Source organism: Puma concolor, chromosome C1, assembly GCF_028749965.1.
Source record: "Puma concolor isolate L17-30 chromosome C1, mPumCon1.1.hap2, whole genome shotgun sequence".
Lineage (NCBI taxonomy): Eukaryota > Metazoa > Chordata > Mammalia > Carnivora > Felidae > Puma > Puma concolor.
This window is the reverse complement of record NC_141674.1, coordinates 102,716,150-102,743,898: the sequence shown is the minus strand read 5'-3', so window position 1 is coordinate 102,743,898 and position 27,749 is coordinate 102,716,150. Positions and strand designations below refer to the sequence as shown.

At 45.1% G+C, this 27,749-nt stretch overlaps 1 protein-coding gene across 4 annotated transcripts; it reads right to left on the bottom strand.

Moving 5' to 3' along the window:
- On the bottom strand, positions 1-27,445 carry HAO2 (hydroxyacid oxidase 2). 4 transcript variants are annotated; one of them, XM_086717952.1, is made up of 9 exons: positions 27,289-27,426; positions 20,566-20,701; positions 18,004-18,142; positions 16,141-16,316; positions 13,937-14,220; positions 11,842-12,051; positions 7,041-7,199; positions 6,594-6,663; positions 1-1,204 (listed from the first exon to the last, which is right to left on the bottom strand). In XM_086717952.1, the coding sequence occupies exons 2-9, from the start codon at positions 20,624-20,626 to the stop codon at positions 1,149-1,151; spliced, it is 1,155 nt and encodes a 384-aa protein (XP_086574078.1). In that variant the 5' UTR covers positions 20,627-20,701; positions 27,289-27,426; the 3' UTR covers positions 1-1,148. The 4 variants fall into 4 exon arrangements, with proteins under 4 accessions (XP_086574078.1, XP_025768040.2, XP_086574080.1 ...); XM_025912255.2 differs by having other exon boundaries at positions 16,141-16,292; positions 27,289-27,424; XM_086717954.1 differs by having other exon boundaries at positions 20,566-20,596; positions 27,289-27,405.
- Positions 27,446-27,749: the final 304 nt, after the last annotated feature.

The window sequence follows — 27,749 nt, the reverse complement described above, 5'->3', positions numbered from 1 at the left end:
TGAGTCTGGGGGCTATTTATTTACAATGTTGATTTCCATCCCTAACTTTCTTGAAGTCTACAATGTCAGATCTTAGTGAGGTGCCCCTGCTTTAGGAGGCTATTTTAGCTGACTACTGGTGTGGGGAGTTACCCTGCGAGGGTATCTATTCATTTTTTTTCATCTCTCCTTTCATCCATTTATCTTTAGTCTGTCCACCCATCCATCTGTCTACCCACATATCCATCCATCCATCCATCCATCCATCCATCTATCTTACAGGTATCCATCAAGATTCTGCCAAATGCCAAACCCAGTATCAAGTGTACAGCTTCTTGCCTGGAGCCATGTACAATCTACTTGTGGAAAAAGACATGCAACTAACTAAATAAATACACAAACATATCGTATTATAATAGGTGTTGTAATAGCGGAATGTGCGAAGTACAATAGGAAGAAATACCTAGAAAGTAGCCCATAGTAAGGATAGGTGACATTTGTGCAAGGTCTTGAAAGATGAATAGAAATTTGCCAAACAATAAAAGCTACCATTTCCTAAACTTCTACTGGGTGCTAAGCATTGCGCTGTAAGGTTGACACACATTATCTCATTTCTTTCTCTCGACCTCGCCGGCTAGGTAGAGAGATTGAAAAAACTTTCCCATTGCAGAGCTGGTCAGTACCAGTCCTGACCGTTAAATCCAGGCCTGTGTGGCTCCAAAGCCTAGGTTTTTACCTATATGGTTTCCCTATTATCTACACGCAGGAGGAGGATTTTTGTGGGAGAACGGTTTATACATATAGCTCTTCTGTACAGAGTGTCAATTTACATAGTTGGTTCACGGAGTTATATAGGATACTCAAAAAAAAAAAAGAAATCTGCTAGCCATTTCAGTCATTATTGGCCCATGTTTTTAAGGGTTTTTTTTTCTTTCAGAGGAGGAGTTCCGGCAAGAGCATATAACAAACAGTGAGGTAAAGGAGAGCGTGTCACCTTTGAGGAAGAGGAGGGTCTGGGGCCTGAAGTACAAGGGATGGAGTGGTTGAAGGTGCAGGGGATGAGCCTCTGGGTCGGATAGGGGCAAGGCAGGAAGGCATTGCACACCGTGCTGTGAGTTTGTCTTCTCTCTGTGGGCAACCTCAGCAGTCTGCTCATTGGCCTTCTTCCTTTACAGCCTGGAGAACTGGACCATGTCCTGATTGATGTCTGCAACTGACTGGCAACCTGAAAGAACAAAGCAGTTAAAAAGCTTATTTCTCTGTGGGGCACCTGGGTGGCTCAGTCGGGTGAGCATCCGACTCTTGGTTTCGACTCAGATCGCGATCCCAGGGTTGTGGGATCGAGCCCCGCGTGGGGCTCCACGCTGAGCATGGAATCTGCTTAAGATTCTTGCTCTCTCCCCTGCTCACGCTCTCTCTCCCTCTGTAAAATAAAAAAAAAAAATAATAAAAATAAAAAAAAGAAGGTAGATGAAGATACCGGATGAGTAATGTTATTCTGATTGCCTTGAGAATTATTTTGTGAGCTTGTGCCCGTGTCCTCTTTCAACACAGCCATGTCAAAATGGCACAGTAAAAATATGTAAACACCATTTTAGTATTTAAAGAATCAATTCATATGGGCCATAAATACACTTGACCTTTATCTGAGTGCTGATAAGGCTCATGGATATAGGAAGTATCTTTCAGGGAAAAGTATGAGTCAGAAATAAGAGATGGGATGAATATTTCACACAGCAGTTGCCTTCCAAGGGAAAGCTCTGCAAGACGAAACGTACTTCTTTAGTGGAGGAGCTTCATTAAAATGCAAAATTAGAACTGTAGATGAGATTAGACACAGGGAGTGAGTGAAGACAGTGACATCAGACAAGAAGCACGAGGAGCGGGGAGGAAGAGAGGGTAGCATGTTGGTACAGACCGGGGAGTCGTGGCCTTGAGTAGAAGGGAAATCTCTGGTGATGATGAAGCAGAAGGACTTGAAGGCCGGGTTGTGTAATGATTAATTTAAGCTGTTTCCACATGGGCGATGTGTGTACCCTCACCTCTCAAAACACAGCTTTAGCATAATGTATCGCTCACCAAAATATCACCCATGAAAGGCTTTTTTCCCCCTAAAAAAGGAAACATAGGAAAAAGTTGGGTTTCACGCCTGGGTTGATGGTAGTGGACAGCAGTGTCAGGCATGGGATACATAAATAGCCCACAAACTGAACTCATACAGCAGAAGCAGGACCTCGGTGCCAGAGGCGGCTCTCCTGAGGATGGACAGTGGTCTTAAGAGCTTTGGGTTTCCCCAGAGCAGAGGATAGTGGGTGTCCACAGCAGGCAGACCTACTCAAGGAGCACAGAGATGCCAAAACAGAATCGCCGGTACATATTGTAATAAAAATCATATGCAAACGATGTAAAAATGTCTCCATAGTTGCCTCAGAGTTATGCTGCGATTGCATTTTGGGACAGTTGGACACACAAGCTTTGGTAATGCTTCTGTACTTACTCGACTCTCCTCAGATTGGGTTCTGGGTCTCATGCAGTACCAAGGGCACCGCCCTGCACTTGGCAGAGACTCCGTGAAAGGTGGGGAGAGAATGCATATTTATAACTTTTTCCTGCTTTTTCATTACTGCAAATTAGGAGGCTGTTTACACTAAAATGTTTCTGGCTACTTTAACCCGGAGTGGGTAATGACAAACAATAAACCTCAAGAAGGTTCATAGACTTTTTAATTCAGCCTCGTCCCCTTATGAAGGACGAAGCCTTAGTGAGGTCTGTGCAGCCTCGTGTTGGTGTGATTTATATGTGGACATTTTCCAAGACCGGTCCTGGTTCTAACCTTTCTGTAAGATAATTTCAGCAATTGGTCTCACGGTGAGAAAAACATGACCTAAAAAAATTTTTTATAGTTATTTATTTTTGAGAGAGAGAGAGAGAGAGAGAGTAAGGGGGAGAGTGGCAGAGAGAGAGAGGGAGACCCAGAATCTGAAAAAGGCTCCAGGCTCTGAGCTGTCAGCACAGAGCCCCAGGCGGGACTCAAACTCACGAAACGCGAGATCGTGACCTGAGCCGAAGTTGGACGCCTAGCTGACTGAGCCACCCAGGCACCCCAAAAAAGCGTGACTCTTAAACTTATTTTGCTATCAGTATAGGGTTCTCCTTCCGAGACTGTATGTTACAGGGTCATAAGGGAAAATATCGCACATCTCCAGGGGAATTGGGAGAGAGAAATCATATTAACTGATCCCTCCTGAGTGCTGGTTTTGTGTCAGGTGTCTCAACGCACATTGTGTGCGGAAGGGCTAGGGGGTGACAGAATCTAAGGGGGTTCACGCTGTGATTTTGCATTTTAGTGAGTTCTACCAAAATCCCTGCTCAAGATCCCTTCACCCCGGGGACTAGTCTGGGGGTCTTCTCTGGGGGAGGGACTCTTATGCAGAGGATGCCAATGGAAGCCCTTCTGCCTCAGTTTCTTATTCTTTCTCTTCTTCCTTCTTCCCTGTGCCACATTTGGTTGCGATTACTAATTTTTCTGTATCTACACTTAAAACCATACATTCTCATTGTGGAACAGTTAGGAGGGGAGTATAAACTGTCTGCCATAAACGTGCTCACAGTTTGGTGTCTTTCTTTGCCCCCTTTAAAAAAGCGTGCTCTCCACTCCATTTCAGAAGATTTTCCAGACACCATTTCTAGCCCAGTGATTGTGAAGTGTAAACTTTGGGCAGAATAGAAGAGGTTTGTTATTGTGAATCCCCCCCAACAGGCTTCTTTCTGTTAAAAGAAGATCAGACATCATTGGCAAGGATGGAAAAACAAATTTGGGGGAGCAGTGGAAGTCATTTCAACCTCCCGGAATCTGTAGAAGCTCATGGGTCTTCCCATCTTTCACCTCCTTCCGTCCCAGGGGCACAACACACCAATATGATATCTATTCACACTCGTGCCTCATGGGCTCATGCCCATGAGGAGGGATCTTGGTGACCCATGTCATTTACTGACTTATCTTCATAGGCTTTGAACAGTATGGTTCCAGTTCAAAGCTGAATTTTTTTTTCTTGAATTAATCTGCTCAGCGGAAAGGAGGCTGGTGCTGGCGTTAATGCTGATCTAAGTTTTCTAATTTGTATCATTCAAGCCCAAAAGGTTGAGTCCGCAGCCCAAATGGGCACTACTAACACAACTTGTCTTGCTCGAGGGCAAGACACTTGTCTAAATATCAGACCAAAGCCAGACTTGAGAAGAACCTGGATGCCTTGCCTTGTGCCTGGCACACAACAGACGCTCTGTAACATTTATGGTAACAAGTTAATGAAAGAAAATGGTCTTGATTTCACATCAGAGCTCTTGATTAATTGTTTCCTTAGCAGACAAAGACAATCAAAGACACAGCCATTGGCCGTTGGCACTGGGTAGGTGGTTCTCTTCTGTGAGACTGTTCCAGGCATTTTAGGACATTTAGCACCTCTAGTCCCCCAGCACTAACTACCTGCAATACCCACCTTGCCATCTTGTGCCGACTAGAAAGAAAGAAACTAAAAACTCCAAACCAAATCTTTCTGAAGACAGCAGTCATCATCTTAGTTTAAAAACTACTATTTTATAGGTCACTGGGATCCCAGGCTCTGCTAAAAACTTGTACATTTCTATGAGCGCTGCTTTACAATAACTTCGTTTTTGAGTGAAATCCACCCGCATGTAGCTTCGAGACGTTCACGTTTGTCCAGCTGTGGTCACACAGGATGACACTTCTCCCTCTCCCCCTTCTCTCCTCCTGTTGTATCTATCTCCCCAGTTCCTCCATGCCTCCTCCTGGACATAATTTCTCAACTCCTCACAGTCCATGAATATTGCTTAAAAGATGATTCACAGAAACACACCCAACAAGCCTGATGTGACCTGAACAGGCCAGAGTATAATGGGACCCTCTTTCCCATAACCTGAAATTGCATCTGCTTTTGTAGCAAAGGTATCACGTTCTGCGTTTGTGCTCCATCTTTGGAATATCTCTTCCTTTCTCTCTCTTTTGGGTGGCCACCGGGCCGGGGAAAGCTAAGCCAGAAGGTGCCTGTTCAATAGCCCTCATGCCTTCCGCTCCAAATCAGGAAAAGAATTGTAAAAGTGTGGGCACAAAAACAGACACTTAGATCACGAAACAGACTAGAGAACTCAGAAATAGACCCACAAACCTATGGCCAACTGATCTTTGACAAAGTAGGAAAGAATATCTGATGGAATAAAGACAGTCTCTTCAGCAAGTGGTCCTGGGAAAACCGGACAGCGACATGCGGAAAAATGAACCTGGACCACTTTCTTACACCATACACAAAAATAAACTCACAATGAATGAAAGACCAAAACGTAAGACAGGAAGCCATCAAAATCCTAGAGGAGAAAGAAAGCAAAAACCTCTTTGACCTTGGCCGCAGCAACTTCTTACTCAACATGTTTCCAGAGGCAAGAAAAAAGCAAAAATGAACTATTGGGACCTCATGAAAATAAAAAGCTTCTGCACAGAGAAGGAAACCATCAGCAAAACTAAAAGGCAACCAAAAGAATGGGAGAAGATATTTGCAAATGGCATATCAGATAAAGGGTTGGTATCCAAAATCTATAAAGAACTTATCAACTCAACACCCAAAAAACAAATAATCCGGTGAAGAAATGGGCAAAAGACACAAATAGACGCTTCTTCAAAGAAGACATCCAGATGGCTAACAGACACATAAAAACAGAGTCAACATCACTCACCATCAGAGAAATACAAATCAAAACCATAATGAGATACCACCTCACACCTATCAGCATGGCTAACATTAACAACTCAGGCAACAACAGATGTTGGCGAGGATGCGGAGAAAGAGGATCTCTTTTGCACTGCTGGTGGGAATGCAAACTGGTGCAGCCACTCTGGAAACCAGTATGGAGGTTTCTCAAAAAGCTAAAAATAGAACTACCCTAGGACCCAGAAATTGCACTACAAGGTATTTATCCAAAGGATATGGGTATGCTGTTTCAAAGGGACACATGCACCCCCATGTTTATAGCAGCACTATCAACAATAGCCAAAGTATGGAAAGAGCCCAAATGTCCATTGACGGATGAACGGATAAAGAAGATGTGGTATATATATATATATATATATATACACACAATGGAGCATTACTCGGCAATCAAAAAGAATGATTGCTGTTTGCAACAACGTGGATGAAGCTAGAGGGTATTACGCTAAGTGAAATAAGTCAGTCAGAGAAAGACAAATATCATATGACTTCACTCATATGTGAAATTTAAGATACAAAACAGATGAACATAAGGAAGAGAAGCAAAAATAATGTAAAAACAGGGAGGGGGACAAAGCAGCAGAGACTCTTAAATACAGAGAACAAACTGAGGGTTGTTGGAGGGGATGTGGGTGGGAGGATGGGGTAAATGGGCAAGGGGCATTAGGGAGGACACTTGTGGGGGTGAGCACTGGGTGTTTTACACAGGGGATGAATCACTGGAATCTACTCCTGACATCATTATAGTAGCCCTATATGCTAACTAATTTGGGTGTAAATTGAAAATAAATAAATAAACAACAATAACAACAACAAAAATAATTGTAAAAAACTTACCTGTGAGGGCCATGGAAGTGTGGAACTCGTTTTTTATAATGTTCAAAAGTTCCTTAATACCATCTTCACCCTGCTCCCAAGAATGAGGGCGGGGGAGGGGGGGACACAAAAAGAAGCGTGAAAGAACATTCTGACCATGGGCTGAGTATCAGGTCTGGGTGTGCTCACAGCTGGGAGGGGGGGGGGGTTGCAGAACAGGGATGTCTGCGGAATTGGAACTATGCTGGGAATACGGGGCAGCAAAGAGGAAAAGATGGGGTGAGAGCGCCTGAGAATGTGTACCCTGTGGCAGAGGAGGCGTGGGGATCCGGGCAAGGGGGGACTGGCCCTCAGAAATCTGTGGCACCTTGAGAAACGGCTAAGCTTGGAGGGCAGACCACAGGAAAAGTGTGGAAACAAACAAGAAGCCCAGTATCTTCTGGCTGGGTCTCACTTTGCCACTCTCACCTTGTAGGCAAGACCCCACAGGATTGGTCTCCCCAGAAACACACACTTAGCCCCAAGGGCCAGAGCCTTGAGCACATCGTTGCCAGTTCGGATCCCACCATCCAGATACACTTCCATTGCCCCTTTCACAGCAGCCACCACTTCTGCCAAGGCGTCAATCTGAAAAAGAGACACGCAGGGCTGGAGGGAGTTCCATTTTCACTCTTGGGGGTCATGGGACAGAGAGGGCCCCTCACCGTGGCTTAGGAACAGGAAGTCCAAGTGTGGGTGAGGTCTACCAGTGTCTTCCCTTCCCATGCCCCAGCTGTGCTTCCCCTCCCCTCCCAGAGCAGTGCAGCTGTGTCCCCAAGCCGCAGGGACTTCCTACAGGCTTTCCTTCTTGCCATTTTCTGCCCTGACAGAGCACAGCTCCTCTCTGACTCGTTCAGCTTTCTGTAGCTTGGAAGAAACTCTTGGTTCCTCTTCACATCCTAAAGGAGACATTTCCATTTATGGTGTTCAGTTTAATATTCTTTTTTTTTTTTTGATGTTTATTTATTTTGAGAGAGAGAGTATGTGTGAGGCAGAGGAGGGGCAGAGAGAGAGAGGGACAGAGGATCCAAAGCAGGCTCTGTACCAACGGCAGCGAGCCCGTCGCAGAGCTCAAACCCATGAACCATGAGATCATGACCTGAGTCGAAGTCAGACGTTTAAACGACTGAGCCACCCAGGCGTCCCTTTCCTGTTCTTGTTTCTAAAGGACGTTTTGACTTTTGATTTTCTTCTACCTTCTCTGTTTCTACGGCGGCACAGGCAGGAGTGTTCTCCATCACTGAGGCAGTGGGTGTCGTTGGCAAAGAGAACGTGACCAGCCTTGGCCCAAGTGTCCGGACCCCAGGCTGTCTTGTGTAACTGGGCTACACCTTGTTCCCTGCACACCACACATGAACAACTTATTCCTGGCTCCCATGTGGGTTATCGGAGACATGGGGGGTGGGGATGGAAAAGCAGCAGTACTGTAGAAGTACGGAAAGGCAAAACTAAAGCAGCTTATCACTTGGCCTGGCTTCTCCCCAGACTTTGTCTCCCACCTTGCCTCCTCAGTCCCCGGCCTCAACGACCCATGGTGCCCCAGACCGGGCTGCGCCCCTCAGCGTCTCTACGTCTAAGAGGAGGGGTGATGGGAGAGTCTGGGAGGAGGGTCCTTGAGGACAGTGTTCTGGAACTGCCTCTGGGCTCCTGTTCTGTGCCTCTTGAAGGGACAACTGGAGAGGAGGAGAAACTGGACGTTCGGGGGACTTCTGCTGCCAAAGGAATCCGTGGGAATTCTACCTCTATGAGATCCTTTGGCCTAGACTGAACAGAATATGAAATCAGGGAGGAAAGGACTTTGTACTCTAGTTTACAAGTGGAGAAGAACTGAATACATTTTTTTTTTAATTTATTTAATGTTTTTATTTATTTTTGAGACAGAGAGAGACAGAGCATGAGCAGGGGAGGGGCAGAGAGAGAGGGAGACACAGAATCTGAAGCAGACTCCAGGCTCTGAGCTGTCAGCACAGAGCCCGACACGGGGCTTGAACTCATGGACTGTGAGATCATGACCTGAGCCAAAGTTGGACGCTTAACTGACTGAGCCACCCAGGTGCCCTGAACTGAATACATTTTAGACTTACATGTGCTAACTGGCAAGAATGCATGTCCAAATAAGGGGTATTTTTATAGCCCCAGTGTGGTATTATTTAGAATATTCCTATGATGTTGTGAAAAAGAGATAAATCTGTGCAAACTCTTCCAATGAGCCGTATTGGACAATGGAGCTGAAGGAATTTGAGAACAAAGGAGTGAATTTGAGCCTCGGATACAGTATTGCTTTAGAGTTACTTTCAATAGGTCATGATAGGACATTCATTAGAGCCTTCTGGCTACAGCTAGCTTACCCTTTTCCCAGGTCTCAGGAAGAAATACAAGGAGTGTTAGATATGGAACCTTCTAGAAATGGGAACTTCAAAGAGTCATACCCCTCGCAGTGAGGCACTGGCCTCAGGCACAAAACTTAAGTGTGCCCAAACACTCAGATAAATAACATTTGAATGCAATATTTAAAAAATCAAATGGCAAACTTTGACCTGTGAGCTGAAGGGCAGCGGGTGTGTGTGTGTGTGTGTGTGTGTGTGTGTGTGTGTGCGTGCACGCGTGTGCTTGTTTTTGTAAATAAAATTTACTGGATCTGGGGCCAGGCCAGTGGTGAGATGAGTGGAGGTAGGTTATGCAAATACAAAGACAGATCCTATCTTTATTTAAAATGTTGACATTTCAGGGACACCTGGGTGGCTCAGTCGGTTGAGTGTCTGACCTCGGCTCAGGTCATGGTCTCATGGTGCATGGATTTGAGCCCCATGTTGGGCTCTGTGCTGACAGCTCGGAGCCTGGAGCCTGCTTCAGATTCTGTGTCTCCCTCTCTCTCTTGCCCCTCCCCTGCTCACTCTCTGTCTCTGTCTCTATCTCTCTCTCTCAAAAATAAACATCAAGAAAATGTTGATATTTTATTCACCATGGATTATTGGGCATTAATTTAAATTTTTTTTTAATTTTTTTTTTCAACGTTTATTTATTTTTGGGACAGAGAGAGACAGAGCATGAACGGGGGAGGGGCAGAGAGAGAGGGAGACACAGAATCGGAAACAGGCTCCAGGCTCCGAGCCATCAGCCCAGAGCCTGACGCGGGGCTCGAACTCACGGACCGCGAGATCGTGACCTGGCTGAAGTCGGACGCTTAACCGACTGCGCCACCCAGGCGCCCCTAAATTTTTTAAATAGTGCATTAAACTATTATTTATCTTACTAAGCTTTTCTGGCACCCTCTCAAATTTTGAGCCAGAAGTGGGTACTTCACTAGCTTCACACTAATCTCGGCACTGGCCCCCGATGACCTTGGTTTTGGTTGTTCAGTCAGATGTCTTGGGAGAAGGACATGTGGATCAGCATGATGGGAAAGGAGAAATTCTCTCTCTGGCTCCTGCCTTTACCAACAGGCATTCTCTCTTGAGGAAGTGCAGTGAGAAGTGCAGTGAGAAGTGTAGCCTCTATCACCACGTATTACTCAGTCCTCCCCAAGGAAGCAAGAGTGGCTAAATGATTCATGAGAGAGAGCCTACTGCGTCGTATTTTATTAGAGTTATTTCAAGGGTGATCGTTCGACTCTATTTGCTGCTTGCTGGTGATGGGCTCTTTCTTGCTTTCTGTTCCTATCTATAGACACGATTGTGACTGCCCAGGACCTGCTATAATCTTTTGCAGCCTGTTCTGCCAGTTCCTGGGTGTGTGGGAGGAAACCTGTGGGCATTCTCACAGGAATTGGGTGAGAGAGCTAGCATGTGCTCTGCAGATCTACTTTCTCCAAGGGTCATAGGTCAAGATTTGGGATGAGAAGTAGGAGGCCCGACTATTCCCTTCAATCAGCTCTTACGGAGAGGCACGGCACACGGTGCCCCTTGCTCTCCATGTGGGCCTGCCATCCTGTGTCTGTTCTCTCTCAGCGAGAACCTGGAGGGTTCTCCCTTGGAAAGGAAGAAGGGGCAAGTGATTGGCACCTGAAACCTCCAAGCTTCACAAGCCTTGAAACGTACGGATTGGCTAATCAACCTTCTACATCTCCTGGAATTCATCTTCAAGACGGAGAGAGTGCTAAAGATTTAAGGACAGTGTTTGATGCTATTGTTTAAAATAGTGAAAGCTTGGAAGTCGTCGGATGTTCGACGATAGGCTGTTGGTTGTATAAATTGCCCATTCCTACTCTATACCATTAAAAATGAGAGAAACATATATATTGAACTGAAGTGATGCTCTTAACACATCGGTAAGTGAAAAGAGAAAAATTACAAAACCGTATGTAGCTTTTTAAACCCAAGATGTCATCTTGCCTTAAGAAGTAGATGAAAACCATTACCAAAATATTGTCGCTAATGAGAGTGATGAAATTAGGGGTGGTTTTTATCTTCTTCTTTTTGCATATGTATATTTTATAATTTAGCTGCAGTGAACATGTTTTATTTACATAATAAAAAGGCCTGAAAGAGAGAAAAAAACCCACTTCCCTTTCTTAAAATAAATCAAGTAGGAATAGAAGAATCTCTTGAAAAATATAAGTGATATATGTCCATGAAAGTAAATCAACAATTCATTCCCATTTAAAGATACTTTCTCTGCCTGCCTCCTTTTCCTCCGTAATGGGCGTACATTCAAAAGATGGGGGGGAATTACAGACTGTCACAGATTTTTAGAAGAGGGTTCGTATGGCATTTTTTAGTTTTACTGTGAAAGATGGTTATTTATTAGTTTAAGTGAGGCAGTGTTCCTTCCCAGGATGTGTGACATGAGAAAATATGTCCTTATACTCCATGCACACAGGCGGTCTTTGACTGAACACTTCTTCCAGAAGGTAGGAAACCTCAGCGCCTTTGGAACGTCTCTCCTATTGACATTTAACCACTAATTAACTGTGTGATCTTGGATAAGTTACTCAACATCCTTAAGCTGCAGGATCCCCATCTGTAAAAGAGTGATAATGATCCTATTCTTGTAGGACCATTGTGAGATTTAGAGATGTCGTATGTGAAGTTTGGAAAAAGAACCTGGTACACTGTAGGCTGTTAATGATGAAAAGTCCTTGCAATTCACAGGTATATGCGGATACCTAGTAAGGAAGACGAGAGAGCGTAGGCCAAACTCCACAGGGTACCTTCCTGTGGGCACGCATGCACACACACACACACATACACACACACACACACACACACGCCTCTGAAGTTACCCTACTTACAGAAGCAAGAACGTCATCTAGCTGCCTCCCACCATGGTTGGAAACAATGATGCCATGGACGTTGTGCTTCACGGCTAACTCTGCGTCCTCTTTTGTCAAGATCCCTTTAAGGATAATGGGCAATCGAGTTATGCTCTGAAGCCAGGAGAGGTCATTCCAGCAGATGGATGAGTCAATGGGGGACATCTGGAAATAAGGCATTGAAGTTCTCTGTGGGGAAGAAATGAGAGCTTTGGTTTTTTTAATTTTTTTTTTTTTGAGAGAGAGAGAAAGGGAGAGAGAGCGAGCGAGCATGGGGGAGGGGCAGAAAGAGGGAGACACAGAATCCTAAGCAGGCTCCAGGCTCTGAGCTGTCAGCACAGAGCCTGACGCGGGGCTCAACCTCACGAACCATGAGATCATGACCTGAGCCGAAGTCGGACGCTCAACCGACTGAGCCACCCAAGCGCCCCAAGAAAAGAGAACTTAGACCTGAGCTCCTTTAAGATTATTTGATCCATTCCAAAATGAGACAGATAGCCACCTTTCATTAGCCTTAAAAGAGGAGCCACAGAATCAACAACACTGCCGGCTCCTTTTCCTAACAAACTTTGTGCAAAAGAACTGCTATTTCAACTGCTTATTCATTAACCCTTAATTGTGTCCCTGATCAATAACTATGCCGGAATCTGCAGATACAAAGGCAAATAAGACATAATCCCTACTTTAAAAGAACTTAGAATACAGTAATGAGGTGGATAAGCAAAGGCACGTCTAGGACTGTGTAACGTGTTATGTTTGAGATAGGCACAAGGTTATAAGCGCTAAGAAATACTTCAATAATCCTAAGTCAGATACTACCTCATATTTAACCTTGGCTTACCATGTGAATAAAATATCCATCAATCCCAATGTGTCTCTGGGATCTGATATAAGGATTCCAGAAAATCCAAGGCTAATTTGTGGTGAATGAGTAGAACTGTTAACTCACTTGGCTCTGTATCACAGCCATTCACTAGCTGAAAAGCCCGGTATCACTATTGCTGATGCAGCCAAGGCATTCCAATGTTCCCATGATTTTCTGTCTCTGGGGCACTCCGTTGCATCTGACTAGGATTTTTTAAAAAATGTTTATTCTTGAGAAAGAGAGAGAGAGAGAATCCCAAGCAGGCTCCACACTGTCAGTACACAGCCAAACGTGGGGGTTGAACCCACGAACCATGAGGTCACGATCTGAGTTGAAACCAAAAATCGGATGCTTAATTGACTGAGCCACCCAGGTCCCCCTGACTGTAGGGTTTTAATGGGGAAGTGGCCTTTGCAGTCACCTATTTCAGAGATTCCAAACAAGTGTGCTTTTGCAGCTCCAGGAATGAGTTCCAGGTGTAGAGAGATTCTGACCCTCAGTTCCTAAGGCAGCAGGCTGGGGCCTGGGCTGACTACACTCCATGGGCCAGTCACCCTGTCTACGAGCAGCCTCTTCAGGGGGTTAGTTAACTTAAATGTGTCATCCAAAATTATCATTTTCTTTTTTTTAATTGTTAATGATTATTTATTTTTGAGAGAGAGAGAGAGAGAGACGGAGTGTGAGAGGGAGAGGGACAGAGAGCGAGAGAGAGAGAGAGACACAGAATCCGAAGCAGGCCCCAGGCTCCAGGCTCTGAGCTGTTGGCACAGAGTCCTATTCGGGGCTCCAACTCATGGACCCCGAGATCATGACCTGAGCCAAAATCAGACACTCAACTAACTGAGCCACCCAGGCGTCCCCCAAATTATCATTTTCTAAGTGTCCCATGAAGTAGAAAATGTAGGAAGAACTTATTTAATTTACTCTCCTATGCCATGAAGAAATCCTTTCCGATGCTTTCCTATTTCTTAGCGCCCAGCCCTGGCCTGAACACTTCTTTCTGGTGACAAGTGGATAGCGCCAGCAGTGAGGACATTGTGTGTTACGTTCTGTTCTCCTGGAAGCCCTGGACAGCAGGAAACGTGGCATCTGCAGCGTCTGGCAAGAGCAGGCATTCCATGCACTTTCGTGGAAAGAGAGAAGGGAGGAAGGAGAAGAGGAAATCTGCCTCCTGTAATGCCTGCCCGTCGGATCTGGTATCTTTCCTACCTCCTTAGGCGAGCGAAGGTCTTTGGGCAGTAAGTTCAGCTTTAAGTCCAGTTGGTTTCGGATGTCATGTCGCCTGTTGCCCAGTTTGGGCACATCCACAGTGACGACCAGAGCTTTGAAACCCAGGGATTCCACCCTCTGGACCAGCTGTTTGCTGAGCTGCCGGTCTGGATGCACGTAGAGTTGGAACCACCGGAGGCCCCTGGGGGCAGTGGCAGCAATGTCCTCCAGGGCACAGGTGGCAAATGTGCTGGTGATGTAGCAGACCCCGGCTGCTTGGGCCGCTGCAAAGCAAACAGTACAGCTCAGGTGGGAGTGCAGGATTCTGGAAGGGGCTGAGAAGCCCTCCGAGTCTGTGCCGCTCTGACCAGCTTGCCCTGACAGTGAAGGTAAAGCTTGACTTCATTCTGCTTCCTGCTAGGGCAGGAGGGAGAGGGGGCCTTAGATCAGGCTGGGAGGCCCAATCCTGTCTGGATCCCCTGCTGTATAACCTGTCTTCCAAACCCTGTTGTCCATGGTCGGTATTTCCAGTTGGAGGTGTCACTTAGTCCCCAGAACCATGTTGGACCTGCTACAGCTTTCAGATGGGAGAACAGGCTGCTCGTGAACTTGTTAAGGAAACGGAAGGGAACCAAGGGTGAGGAAATGTAATTCCAGTGGAGAAGGCTGAGCTTTGTCCTGGGAAAAGCATGCTATCTGAGTTAGAAAAATGTTGACTCCTCCCCTCCTTAGTTGTGTGGCCTTGGGTCTCATTTTCTTCGTCTGTAAAATGGGGGTGGGGGGGCTACTACTACCTCTCCTACAGAGTTGTTGGGATATTAAACAAGATACTAGACATGGAAGCATTTTTAAAATTACTAAGTGATGTGCTGTACATATGGTAGTGATAACGAGGTTGGCGAGGGTGGTGGTGACAGTGATGTTGACACTGCGGCATATTTCTCATTTCCTACTTTAATCATTGTTTTCAGTAGGATTCTCCAGCAGGTTAATGTCACTACCATTCAGCAGCCCAAGGGCAGAGAATCTGGCCTAATCAAGATTTAATATTTTGGGGCACCTGGGTGGCTCAAGTCGGTTCAGCGGCCAACTCTTGATTTCAGCTCAGGTCACGATCTCACGGTTGGTGAGTTCGAGCCCCACGTTGGACTTTGTGCTAACGACTCGAAGCCTGCTTGGGATTCTCTTTCCTTCTCTCTGTCCCTCTCTTCCCCTCAAAATAGATGAGTGAGTAAATAAATAAATAAATAACTTTATAAAAAAGGTTTAATATTTTCAATCCCTAATGTCAACAGGAGATACCCCATTCTTTTGCCCCACTCTAACAACAACACCACACGTTCAAGCATGAACTTTTGGGAAAGTAGTCATTGTCCTGTGGGACATTCGTATTTCAGCCTGACCAGACTGGGTTCCTAACCAGACAGATGTCATTTGCGACTCTAGAATCCTTGGATTCGTTACTTCCTCTATCACAGAGTCAAAGGAAAAGATCCCAGAGAGGCCCCGGGAAACCTGCAAATAAATTATTTCCTAGATTTGGCCTATAGTAAAGATTATAAAGGGAGTCATAAGACTATTTTTAGCCTCTCACCTCCCTTCTTCCTTCTCTTCTCTCTCTTTCTCTCTCTCTTTGGCAGAGAGGGATGAGAGAAGAGAATAAGGGGTTCCTAAGAAGAAGACACACCCAATAAAAGCCTTTTTGTCATATAAGATGATGAAATCAGTCAATGAGAAGGGAAGCACAACATTGGGGCAGGAACACCTGTCAGGGCCTTTGTTAGGACATCATGCCATGAATCCCTCCTCATCCGAAATCCAGAGACCATTCAGCTCCAGCCCTGACCCACGAGAGGTCAAAGAGAGCCCTGTCTTTGAAGTCACACTGAGAACCCCTTTCCCCACAGACTACGGTGGCCTGTACCACACCTCCTTTGAAGGATGGCTTGCTCGATTTCCACATCCACTTATCCTTAGCCCCCTCTCTAACCACCCAATGTTATGGAAATGGATGTTTTCTCACTCTTAGGTGAAATGCTATACAAACATAGCGTTAAGCATCCTTTTTCCCACACACTCCTTAATTGTGGCCAGATTGCTGTCCCTGAACTCCTTCTAAGAGAAATCCTGCTACTGCTCTGAAGGACACTTGCATGCTTCGGGGCCCCCAGGGAAGGGAGACTCAAGGTGCGGTTGGTTCATACCTCTGGCTGTGCTCATTTCTCCATCCGGCCAGACAAGGCAGTGGAAACCCGTGGGTGAGATGCAAATGGGGGCAGTGATTTCCTCCCCTTGGATTGTGGTCCGGGTGTCCACGTTTACCACATTTTTCAGGTACCGGGGACGGAGGCGGATTCTGTGCTCAGCAACAAAGAGTTTTCTGTTGGTGGGGTTATATGCAGGTGCTGCCTGGTGTCGGGCCTCCAGATTCCCATGCAGGAATACACCAGACTGGGACCCAAGAAACCTCTGGGGGTGGGGGCTCAGTGGGCTCATTAGGCTACATAGACCAACTTTCCTTCAGAAAGCCTTTCCCAACACCCTGGCCCACCTTAACCCCACTTTCTCTAAACCCCCAGTGCACCTATGGTTCATATTGCCTCTGACCTTGCTCTGGCACAGGTCTGTGTCTTTGAGTTTTGTCTGTCTGAGCAGACTCTCAGCACTTGGATGCTTTGGTTGATTTACCATACCTAGCAAGAATTATAAAGGAAAAGAATAAGCAGGAAGGAGTTCGAGGATCTTCCCTCATGGGTTACAAACAAGCCTCTATAAAGTAAGAAAAGGTCACCGAAGGAGGACAAATCCCAGAGCACGATCATGGCGGAGGTTTTGTTTTGTTTTGTTTGTTTTTGTTTTTTGCTAGAGGCTAATTCATTTGAAGATTTGACTTGACTACTTCTTTAGAAGAAGGCGGGGAAATTCATAAATCATAAATATATAAAGCACACTTTTAAGTCCAATAGATACTTAGCCTCAGGGTCCAAAAATGCTTGTTTTTCACAAAATATCATACACAAACGTAGAAAGGTTTGCTAGAAATACTGGTTGTACAAACTTTTGTTACTTCGTGAAATGGAAGTAGTAATCCAAATTTCATCATTGTCTCACGGAAGCAAAATGAGATAAAGCAAGGAAGGGGCCTAAAGGTAGTACTAAACAAGTATGAAAATACAGAACATCGTGTTCACCTTGTATCCCATTTTTCAGTTTTCTCCTTACCTCTCTACTACAGGGGTCAGCAAACTTTTTCTGTAAAGGGCCAGATAGTAAGTATTTTGGGTTTTGTGGACCATGCATCTGTCACAGTTATTCAGCTCTGCTGTTGTGATGCAAAAGCAGCTGTAGCCAATACGTCGATGACAAATGTAATTTAAATGGTTGGTTCTAATAAAACTTTATAAACACCGAAATTTGAATTTCATATAATTTTTACATGTCACAAATTATCATTCTTCTTTCGATTTTTTTCAACCATTTAAAGATGGGAAACAAAAACTCTTAGCTTGTGGACCATCCAAAATTAGGTGGTGGGCCCAATGTGGCCTGTGGGCTTGTTGCTGCCCCGTGTTCTACCTGCTGCTGTTCCAGCCCAGTTCTTTTCCCTTGAAATCAACCTCCTTCCACCCCTAAGACTCTTTGGGTCTCCATATGTCCCATGGACATATTTCTCGATGTACAGTCTCTCCTTCCAGCCAGAAGTTTAGGAACTCAGGAGATTTAGGCTTACCCAACCAGCTTCTCCTCCGGGCCCAGGTAACTGGGGACCCTGGACTCTTGTCCTATCTTGTCAGGTGGCAGAGTTGCTGGGATATAGAGGGAGGGTGACTCACGCTAGTTCTGCAGAGCCACTAAGATAAGTTTTCTCTCCATCCATCCTCTTCCCAACCACCTGCCCGCTCCCCACCAAAAAAAAAAAAAAAAAATTAGCCTCTGGCAAAGCCCAAAATGAATATATCTTGACTACTTTGTGTCCTCTGCAGGCAAAAAGCAGGGCTGCTATGCTCCAAGGACCTCTCAACTGGTGCACATGAACTTAACAATAGAAAGGATACAGAAGACCAGACCTTTTAAAGGCTGCGATGTTGTCATCCCGCGTGAAGCTGTCATCTGCTCCGCCTTCAATAAAATCCCAAGTTGACTTGGGCAGACGCTCCCGGGCAAAAGCCTGAAAGTCTGTCAAACATGCCAAAGGCATTTCTGGACCTTCAGAAGAAAATCCAAAACCAAACAAAGACCCAGTCAGAATATGTCAGAAATAGAGGACAGGGTGAATGTGGGGGGCTCTGTATGGCCTGGTGCTATTTGGATTCAACATTAACTCCCTTGGATTCCTTCTTTCAATGAGGGTAACTGCCAAAGATGCCGATCCCCCTGCTTCTATTCTCCCACCCCCATTCCCAGCTGCTAATTGTCTGGCTTTCTAAATATCCCTCACGTCTGTCCCCTCGTCTCTACATCCGCCACCTCAGGTCCAGTTGAGGCCTTGCCATTTCTTGTAAGATTATTATAAAAGCTTCTTATCTTTGTCTCCTAGCCTCCAGATTCACTGTCTATCTTGTCTCCCTCCAGCTTCTGGGATCTTTCTGAAACACGAGTTTGATCAAGTGCCCCTATGATGGTGTTCACAGCTTTCTTGGACCAGCTCTTAACCGTCTCACCAACTTCATCTCTATGTGGCTTTTCCTTGTCATTTGAGTCACTATGAGCATTTCCTGAACTTGCCCAAGGGCTCTTTCCTACCTCTGTGCCTTTGGGGGAGGAGATCCATCAGCCTGGGGAAATTGGGGCTGAACTGATAACTATCACCTGGGAGTTCCCAGGCATCTCTGGGTGAACTAATTGCTTGGGGCTCTGCTTGACATCAGGGAGAAAGCTGACTGTTTTTGACTCCTTGGCTGGGTCACCGAACATGTTCGCTTTGAGACCAAGAAAACAACTATGTGACCTGCATTCAACCTATGTGACCCCCAATCTGCAGCAGACCTGGAACCCGGTGCTTCTGATAAACCCCTCACTCCCCTAAAAGAGGAAAGAAGGTAGGGTTTGAGGGTAAATCCCTCTAGTAGGGGCAAGGACAGGGGTAACTCTAGCTGCAGAGATGCTAAAGGCCCTGGTTGCGGTCAGAGACAGCATGTGGAGCTCCTTCATAAGAGGATTCCAGTAGGAAAGGCTGAGAAATCTGTACTTCATGGTCCTGGGCATCTCCTTGGCAGCTGGCAGTGGGGTAAAAATTAACCAAAAAAGTCTGTGAGTAGAAATGGAATGACTTTTAAATCATTGACTGAGGGATAGGGATTGCCCCCAGGACCTAGGGCTTCAAACATGAATGGAGTGGTTCCTCTAGTGGACAAGGGGCCAAGGAGGCCAGATGAAATATGGAGTGTTGGAGATCTTGGTGGGGGCAGGGATGGGGCAGAACTGGCTGGAAGGCATCCAGGGCCACACCAGAATCTAGTCAAGTCAAACAGAGAAGTAGCCCCAAACATCTACCCAAGGGGCTAAGCAGAAAGAAGTTATGGCAGGCAGAAAACAAAGCCCCTGGGATGTGCAGTGGGTTCTGGATGGGGAGGATAGCAGCAGGAATTTGGAGCACAGCCATAGAGCTTTTTATAAGCAACACACTTTGTCAGTGGGTGGGCAGGGAGTTGTTGAGGTGCTGAGTTGAGTTTGACAAAGCACAGGAACCATATCTAATTTATCTCATCCCTGTCCGGCCCTTCAAAGTCTCAGTGACTTTGGCCAAATGAATTAATCATTGTATTTATCCATCTGTATTGTGATCACTGATTTAAACCTCTCTGTGCACAAAAGAGTTAACATAACAGGCTCCAGAATGCTATCCCTCGAAAAGCCTGCTTGCAAAGTTAGACCTTGGTTGGAGTCTGGGAACTTGGATTTCAAGAAGGTTCCCAGTACTCCCTGATAAGAATGGCATGGCTCACTGTGTCTAAACTGTACAAACAACATGGTTTATGCTGAACATCTGCTTTCTCTCTGAGAGTCTAGAGTTTTGGCATGAGTTTGGCAGAGAATGTCAATATGACCAGCCCCCAACAAAAAGCCTCGGGCAATGAGTCTCTAAAATGAGCCTCCCTGGTGGTCAATGCTTCAGCATGTTGTCACAACTCACGGCTGGAGGAATTAAGTGCATCCTGTGTAATGCCACTGAGAGCAGACTCTTGCAAGCTTACACCTGTTTCCCTCTAGATTTTGCCCCATGAGCCTTTTCCCTTTGCTAATTTTGCTTCTCATTCCTTCTCTGTAATTAATCATAGCTTCAACTACATGTTATGTCCTCTGAGTCTTCCTAGCGAATCACTGGATTGGGACCCCCTCCCCCCGCCAACATGCTTTGAATCCCCGGGCATTAGGATAGTATGTGACAGTGAGTTGCTGTTCATGAATGTTCATTACTTGAATTTAACATTCTCCTGTCTGTCCTTTCTCTGCCTTGTTGGATGAGAATTCTCCACCAGGTTTCTACTCCTGATGTCTCAACAAATCCCCCATATTCTATATATTACACACTCACAGAAATGCTCTTCTGCAGCTTTCTAGCATAAAACCCCAACAACACTTGAGTCTAATCCAAGAGAAATGGCTTAGACTCACTCAGAATTACTTGCCTGGAATAGTGGGAATTAAAGCATCTGGAAGCTGCTTGGAAAGAAAGAAATAAGGCAGCATCTTTATAGATACCAAACACTTTGTTATCACATTTCTGTTTGCTGTTTCTTTTTCTACTATTTTCTTTCTACTTCCCTGTGAAGTAGACAGAGAAGGTATTAGTGTCTTCATTTTGCATTTGAAGAGAATGAGGCCTAGGATATGGAATAAATTCTGAAAGACCAGGCAGTAAATTATGACAAGGGAAGGGTCAGAGTCATGCCTTCCAGTAGCCCCTAAAGATAGACATTCTCCTTTTTTGCTTTCATGGTGCCGGGCAAAATAGTTGGTTCACATAAATTACTTGTTTTATTGAATTTACAATAATTTTGTAGGGTGAAATTTTTTACAGCTTAGTAAAGTACTGAGCCCATTATTTTTATTAGAGGTCCGATATAAGGCCTGTAGTTGAACAGAAGGACAACTTCATTGTTCAAAGCTTTCCCCAAAGCTGGAAGAAAGACTTAGCACTCCATGTTTTTATGTATCTCCGTTTGATCAATACCAGACTTAAAGCCACCAGGAATTCAAGCGAGGATCCAGGTTATCTAATGGTTTTCTTGTATTCCCATTTTATTTGATCTCTGCTGCATTATCTTTTCTTCTTTTCTCCTCTATCCCAACTGCCCAAGAGGAAGAGAAAGCAGAGGAAGCATAAAGAGGGTAAAAGTCTTTGGTGCACTGACCAAGAACCTTAGCTCCTTGTAGTTCATGTAATTTCTTCAGGCTTTTTGTCTCTTGGTAGAAAATCGTGAAGTACAACTAGCATATGAGTGATAAGAAAGCACAAATATAAAAGCAAGGACATTCAGTGGTACCCGTTGCTAATGACTTGAAGTTCAAACAGCTTTCCCTGACAGGGGAAGAAAGAATGACATAGACTATAACCAGTAGGCGTTTCAAGGCAGATAATTGCCATTTGATCTAACGCAGTTAGGTTAGGTAAACAAGTTGTCTTTCTTTGAAGATTTTAAATGATTCATAATACATGTTGATGTCACTTGAGGATTCTGGGATATCAGAGCTTCTATTTGTGTGAGAAACCCCTAGGTGTTCTTTAAGAGATCTCGGGGCGGAACTCACAGGGCAGGTCATTGAGATATAAGGGAAGCCAAGTCTGCCTCTGAGGGCCCAGCTCCAGGTGCAAGTGCTTGATGCTGAAAGGTGGTGTCCTTCAAGACCCTCTGGCTTGGTCCTCAAGCCAGAACTTAAGCCAAGTTTTTCATTGGAATGGTAGAGATAGCATCAAGGCTACACTTTGGGGACCTTGCCTGAGAGATTACACCAGTCAAGGTTGGCTGAAAGTGCTTTAATCACTGTATATGAAGTGACAGCCTCAAGGAGAGTGGCTGCAAAGCCTACAGCCATCACCATAGCAACGGCAGCCCTGGGAGGGGAGCGCAGGGCTGGGGCCACAGTGACGACAATGCCAGTAACTGAGGCACATGAGTCCCCAGGGAGTCCTCCAAATGGGGCAGAAAGGTCAGGGTATAGGAGTTGGAATTCTAGAAATATCTGGCCAGATATCAGAGTTTCCCTACCCCTGGAGTGGCCTAAGGAACCAAGACTTACATCTGCGTAGGAGTGAGGGGACACAGGGCCAGCCTAGTTGTTTCTGTCAGCCTGGGATCAGTTCTGGCCTTTCCCCTGAGCCCTCACACAGTATGAGTAAGGACGCACGACCCCTTCCAGGCCACGGTGGCCCAAACATCCTACTCCCCATGGTGGAACATGACTACAGGCCAGGAGAAGTTTAATCACTGAAAAGGAAAACCAGCTAATAGGAGTGGTTGCGGGGTGGTGGGCTGAAGAAGAGAGATGATTATTGCAAAAAACGGAACAGAGCAAAACAAAATATGGCCACCATGACCTGGAAGGGGTCTGAGCTATTGTGACCTAATTAGGTCATTAGTGACTCACTGGCCCACCTCCCCAGGCCACAAGGACCACAGATCCTGCCTGGTGAGGATTAGTAGACAATCAGAGCGGAGAGGGACTTCAGAGGGAGGAAGAAATGTGAGCAAGCTCATACCAGAGCAGAATTGAAAAACAACCTAGGTCTCCTATCTCCGCGCTCAGTGCCCTCGCAGTCCCTTCCGGGTAAGTCTGGCAGTGGTACCTGGAATTCACTTCTTATTTGACAACTAGCTTCTCAGCCTAGACCTAAGCCTTCCAGAGACTGATCTACCCTGGATCATTCCAGTTCCTCCTGTACTCCTTCTGCCCCGGCTTGGTTAGCCCACTGCGGCCCGAAAGAGCTGAAGTTCGAGGTGTAGCACAAATCAGACTAGTGGCCAGGTCAGGGAACTAGTGTAGTGGCTGCAGCAGACTGAGACGCGGCCTGCTTTGGGGAGGTTACTGACACTTACTAGTGATATGATCGCCGGCAAGTTACTTCCTCTCCCTGGGCCTCAGTTCCTCATTTGAAAGCTGTAGGTTTTCATATGTTCCCATTTAATCTCTACCAGCTTTGAAGGCACCAGAAATTAAAGGTTGGGCTGAGGTCCTTGGGGTTTTCACATCCTGTGCTTCCCTGGCCCTTACATGCAAAGACCTGGTTTAGACGTGGCTGTTAACATTCTAGTTCACCATGGACTTCATAGCAGTGAAGTACAGGATGGAATGAGCCCATCATTAGGCTTGTTTCCTAACACCAAGTAGCTGGGTACTCACAGCCTTCCTTCCCTCTTGCCTCTCAGCCTTGATGCCTCTCTTTTTAGAAGCTGTTCTTCTAAATAGCTATCATAGCTATTTAGTAATATCTATCTTACTCCATATGTATACCTCTTCCTCCATCCTCAGTGTATCCAAACCATTGGCTGATTTTTTTTCCCCAGGGAATCATTCTCACTTCTTCCCTTTCCCTGATCTTTCCCATTTCCTTGACCTTTTCTGTTTGCAAACCAAAAATAACTCCATCGTGGTCAATAAGATTAGTGCTACATAGTCCCTTGGATCACGAACAAAACAGTTTGGGGCACCTGGATGGCTTAGTCAGTTAAGCATCGAACTTTGGCTCAGGTCATGATCTCGCGGTTCGTGAGTTCAAGCCCCATGTCAGGCTCTGTGCTGACAGCCCAGAGCCTACTTTGGATTCTGTGTCTCCCTCTCTCTCTCTGCCCCTCCCTCACTCAATCTCTGTCTCTTTCTCTTTCAAAAAATAAACATTTAAAAAATTTTTTAAAAAGTTTAAAATTTTTGAAGTCACATTAGACCAAATAAAGAGCCTTCAAAGCCTTTGATTCAAACACCCTCTTCTTTCTCTAAGTAAGCTTGCTTTCCTTATTGCCATCATTTATGAAAAATAAAAGAAACTATCTATTACATAATATTCTTAGTTTTCGGTTTTGGCCAATGACTAGCAATGCAACAGCATTGCTTTATACTCATTTGCATTGCAAATATGCCCATTTTCTGCTACTTTGCAAATCAAGTGGGTATTTCCAGTGACCTGGGAATCCAACCACTATTTTAATAGCATTCTTTCTGTGGGAAAATATGTGTTGAGTCCCAAACAAATGACTTCCAAGTAGAGTTTTGGAGCACAGCCATGTTGTAAGTTGTGTGCTTTCTATGGGGTGTTGGAGACTGTTGAGAGCACATGGGGAGACATTGATCCAAGTGCTCATACGGTGTTTTGAAAGGTTGGGGATTTTCTAATTCTGTTAAGCAGTGGGATCATTTGATTACACAAAGACCCTTGGAGACAGCATGATGGCTCCTTGATAATAAAATGTCGATCAAATTGCAACTGTTTATCACGTGCTTCATGATGTCATGCACTATATAGATTGTTTTATGTGCGTTAGTATTTCACCCCTTACGATAATTCCCTAACACAAATGTTGTTATTCCCATTTCATTGATGAGAGACCAGAAGCTTAGAGAGATTACTTAGTTAATACTTTGCCCAACATCACTCATGTGGTAATGTTCTGACTTCCATAGCCTGGAGCTTAAACATCATGAAGAGAAACAAATGTGTACAGCCAAGTGTGGTTTATAGAGTGAGAGAGTTGGCATTTAAATGCCATGGGTATATGTAGCTTTGCTCCCTTCCCTCAATAAGATGCAATTCAAGTAAGAAAATTCCAAAAAAAAAAGAAAAGAAAAGAAAATTTCATTATTTAGCTGGTCATAAACAATAACGAGTTAAGCAGTTAAGCAGTCTTACCAGTCTAAATGCACTCTTACATATACTATTCCATTGGATGCTCACCATAACCCAGTGAGATCATGATCAGAGAGTAGATGTACAACAATCCCATTTTATAGATGAAAAAGTTAAAACCCAGAGGATCCAGGTGAATTACCTATGCTCACACAATGAGAAGAACAAAGTCTGACCAGGAATCCTTTTGACTTGCCGTGGCTATAGTGGTGCTGCTGTGGAGTGTTAGTGGTGCCTTAGGAGACATTCAGGTCTCTGTCTTGCAGGGTTGGGAGAGCTACATAAAGTGGGCTTGGCCACAGTTCCCACACAATCTAGGCTATCGGGAAACGTGTCCCGGATGGAGATCACTGCTCTCACCTTTTCATTTGTTCAAACAGGATGGAGGGTGCAAAACAGACAGATCTCAGAAACTACACAAATGATTACAATGAGCTCTGACCTCTACTCTTTTCACCATGGACTTGAAGTGTCAGAGGCACATTTCTGTCTGATGGTAGTCCCTGAGAGGAGGCAGCAGGAGAGAGATGAGAAAGGACAAGGCCATTGGAAATGGGGAAAACCAGCTATGGAATGGCCCTGTCTCTCTTTGCCTTCCTCCTAGCACTCTCACTGGGGCAATGACTCTGGACTGGAATTCTGAAGGCCATTGCTTTCAGTTGCTCATGATGTTCCGAAAGGCATTCATAGTGGAAGGAGTCCATGGAGTCGAGAAGATGGACTCTCATAAGCTTTGAAACTTGGCCCACGGGGGCTCAAGCCTCAGCTCTGCTACTTGCTCACCGTGGTTCCATGACAAAGTTATTTGTGAAAGAAGAATATTAAGGCCTATCCCATAAGGCCCATATGAGGACTAAACACCACAGTCCGTGTCAAGTTCTTGTGCCGTCACAAGTGCCTTGTGTAGAGTAGTCATTAATAAATGGTAGATCCAAGTGCATTACTCTCCATGTCGCCGGCATGTGCATTCTCATCTGAGGCTCTGGAGGTGAAAGTTGCTTCAGTTCTGTGACAGCATCATTTAAACCCTGTGTCATGTTTACTTATCAGTTTATCCAACAAGATTCACTGAGTACACACTGTCAGCCAGGAAGGCAGAGATGTTTACTACTCATCATATGTTCTCTGACATTTCCTTCCCAGTTGCTAAAAGAGAGACAGGGCTATATGACTAATTCTGGCCAGTGGGTTGGGGTGGAAGTGACATGTGTCAAATCTTGGGCCAGGAATTTAAGAACCGATGTGTGCCCCTTCATCTTTCTCTTCTGCTACAACAATGTGGAGGCCCTGTTCCCCAGAAGACATAGCTATAAAATAAAGGCAGCTTGGGTCTCTGAAGCACCATTTGGACAGGAGTATCCCTGTAGATCAGTTGATTTTATATGAGCAAGACATAAATATTTATGTGCTAACCCACTAAAATTTCAGGGTTTATTCTCTATGACAGCACAACAAACCTACCTAATATATCCAGGTGTTGTGCTGAACAATAGAGATTGAAAAACTTACATGATGTCAATCTCTGCTCCCAAGATGCTTACAGTTGAAGGAGACAGATTTCAATAGCTCATTCTCGGTTAGTTGCTATGGCATAGAGGGTAACAGGAGTCCTTTTCTGGGGGAAGGGTAACTATCCGGGGATTTAGGAATATTCCCATTTTTTTCTCAATAATATTTCTCAACGTCTCACAGCTGATGTTCTACTACCATTTAGTTTAGACAAGCTCCAATTCTTGGCTATCCATAAAATGAGGATATGACTATCTTAATAGAGATCTTGCATGACTAAAAGGATCTTATAAAATGCAGAATAGCCTAGTGATTAAGAGTCAAGTTTTGGGAGTTTTGCTTCCTGTTTGGATGTAGAAGATCACAAAAAGCTATTTCTCCTCTGATGCTATTTCTAGACTCTCTAATTTGTTCCACTGATCCATTGGTCCATCTTTCTACCAATACCATGCTGACTTAATCACTGTTCTTGGGCAGTTCCCTCCAGATTGATCTATAGATTCCGTCTGACCCAATCACACTCCCAGAAGGCTCTGCATTGGAGGGAATTGGTATCTAGTTCCATGCAAGCTTATTTTTCAAAGAAACTACCCTGGTCCAGTTGTTTGAGAAGGTAACTTCTTTGCCTTTTAGAAGTGATAGCCATGTCACTGGTTTCCTCTGCTGGTGGTCAGGAAGCAATGGTCAAGTTACAAAGTACATGCCCGAGGGCTGAGACTTTTCCCTCTTAAGGACACCCATAAATATTCCATTGAGTTAAGACTTAACTTTGCTAAACATATCCTTCTCTGTAGTGTCGTTGAAGCAAAGCCTTCCTTTGATAGTTCCTGGAGTCCCTCTACCTACCTGTCTCTACACAGCCCCTTTTTGCTGGATCATTCACCTTGGAAACTCACAGTCAGCACCTATGATGCTCACATAGTCTCTGACCTCTCTCCTAGATCTCCTGCGACTTCGTCTCCTTCTCCTGTTGCAAGCACACAGAAGACACCCAGTAACAAACCTGAGATTAGCGTCTTCCAGTCCTTGGGAAGAGTGGTGTCCAGAGGAAGCTGGTGGGAGCCTGGCTTGCTGCTGGATGTGGTAGGGAGCAGTAGGTCACTACCTATAACTCTATGAGTTCAGAAGAGGTTCAAGGCTACAAGTTAATCTTCCAGCTTGGAAGTAAATGAGCAACTAGGCCAGACCAAGGTTAATTTTGAAATGAACTCTGGGCGCGTTGCAAGGTCACTTCCAATTTAAGTGAGTTCATTACAAAATTAGACTGCAAAATAAAATAGTTGCCTATTTGCTCCCAAGCCATGTGTGTTCCCAATTCATCAAAGATGGTTCAGAAAAGGGAGCAGGTGATTTCAGGTAGAGAATTACAAAAGCCTCTGTGTTGTAAAGGAAAGGCTTGGTTGGGGAAGTTTACTGAAGGTCAGTAATTAAGTCCAATTAATAATTGTCCAGGTCCTTCCCTTT

Excerpts from the sequence above, each read along its gene's own strand:
- HAO2 (XM_086717952.1), bottom strand. The coding sequence starts at position 20,626 with ATGCTGCCTTATTTCTTTCTTTCCAAGCAGCTTCCAGATGCTTTAATT. Across the intron at positions 14,221-16,140 it reads AGAAATGAGCACAGCCAGAG|CGGCCCAAGCAGCCGGGGTC; the intron begins GTATGAACCAAC and ends TTTGCTTTGCAG. Across the intron at positions 7,200-11,841 it reads TAGATGACGTTCTTGCTTCT|ATTGACGCCTTGGCAGAAGT; the intron begins GTAAGTAGGGTA and ends TCTCTTTTTCAG.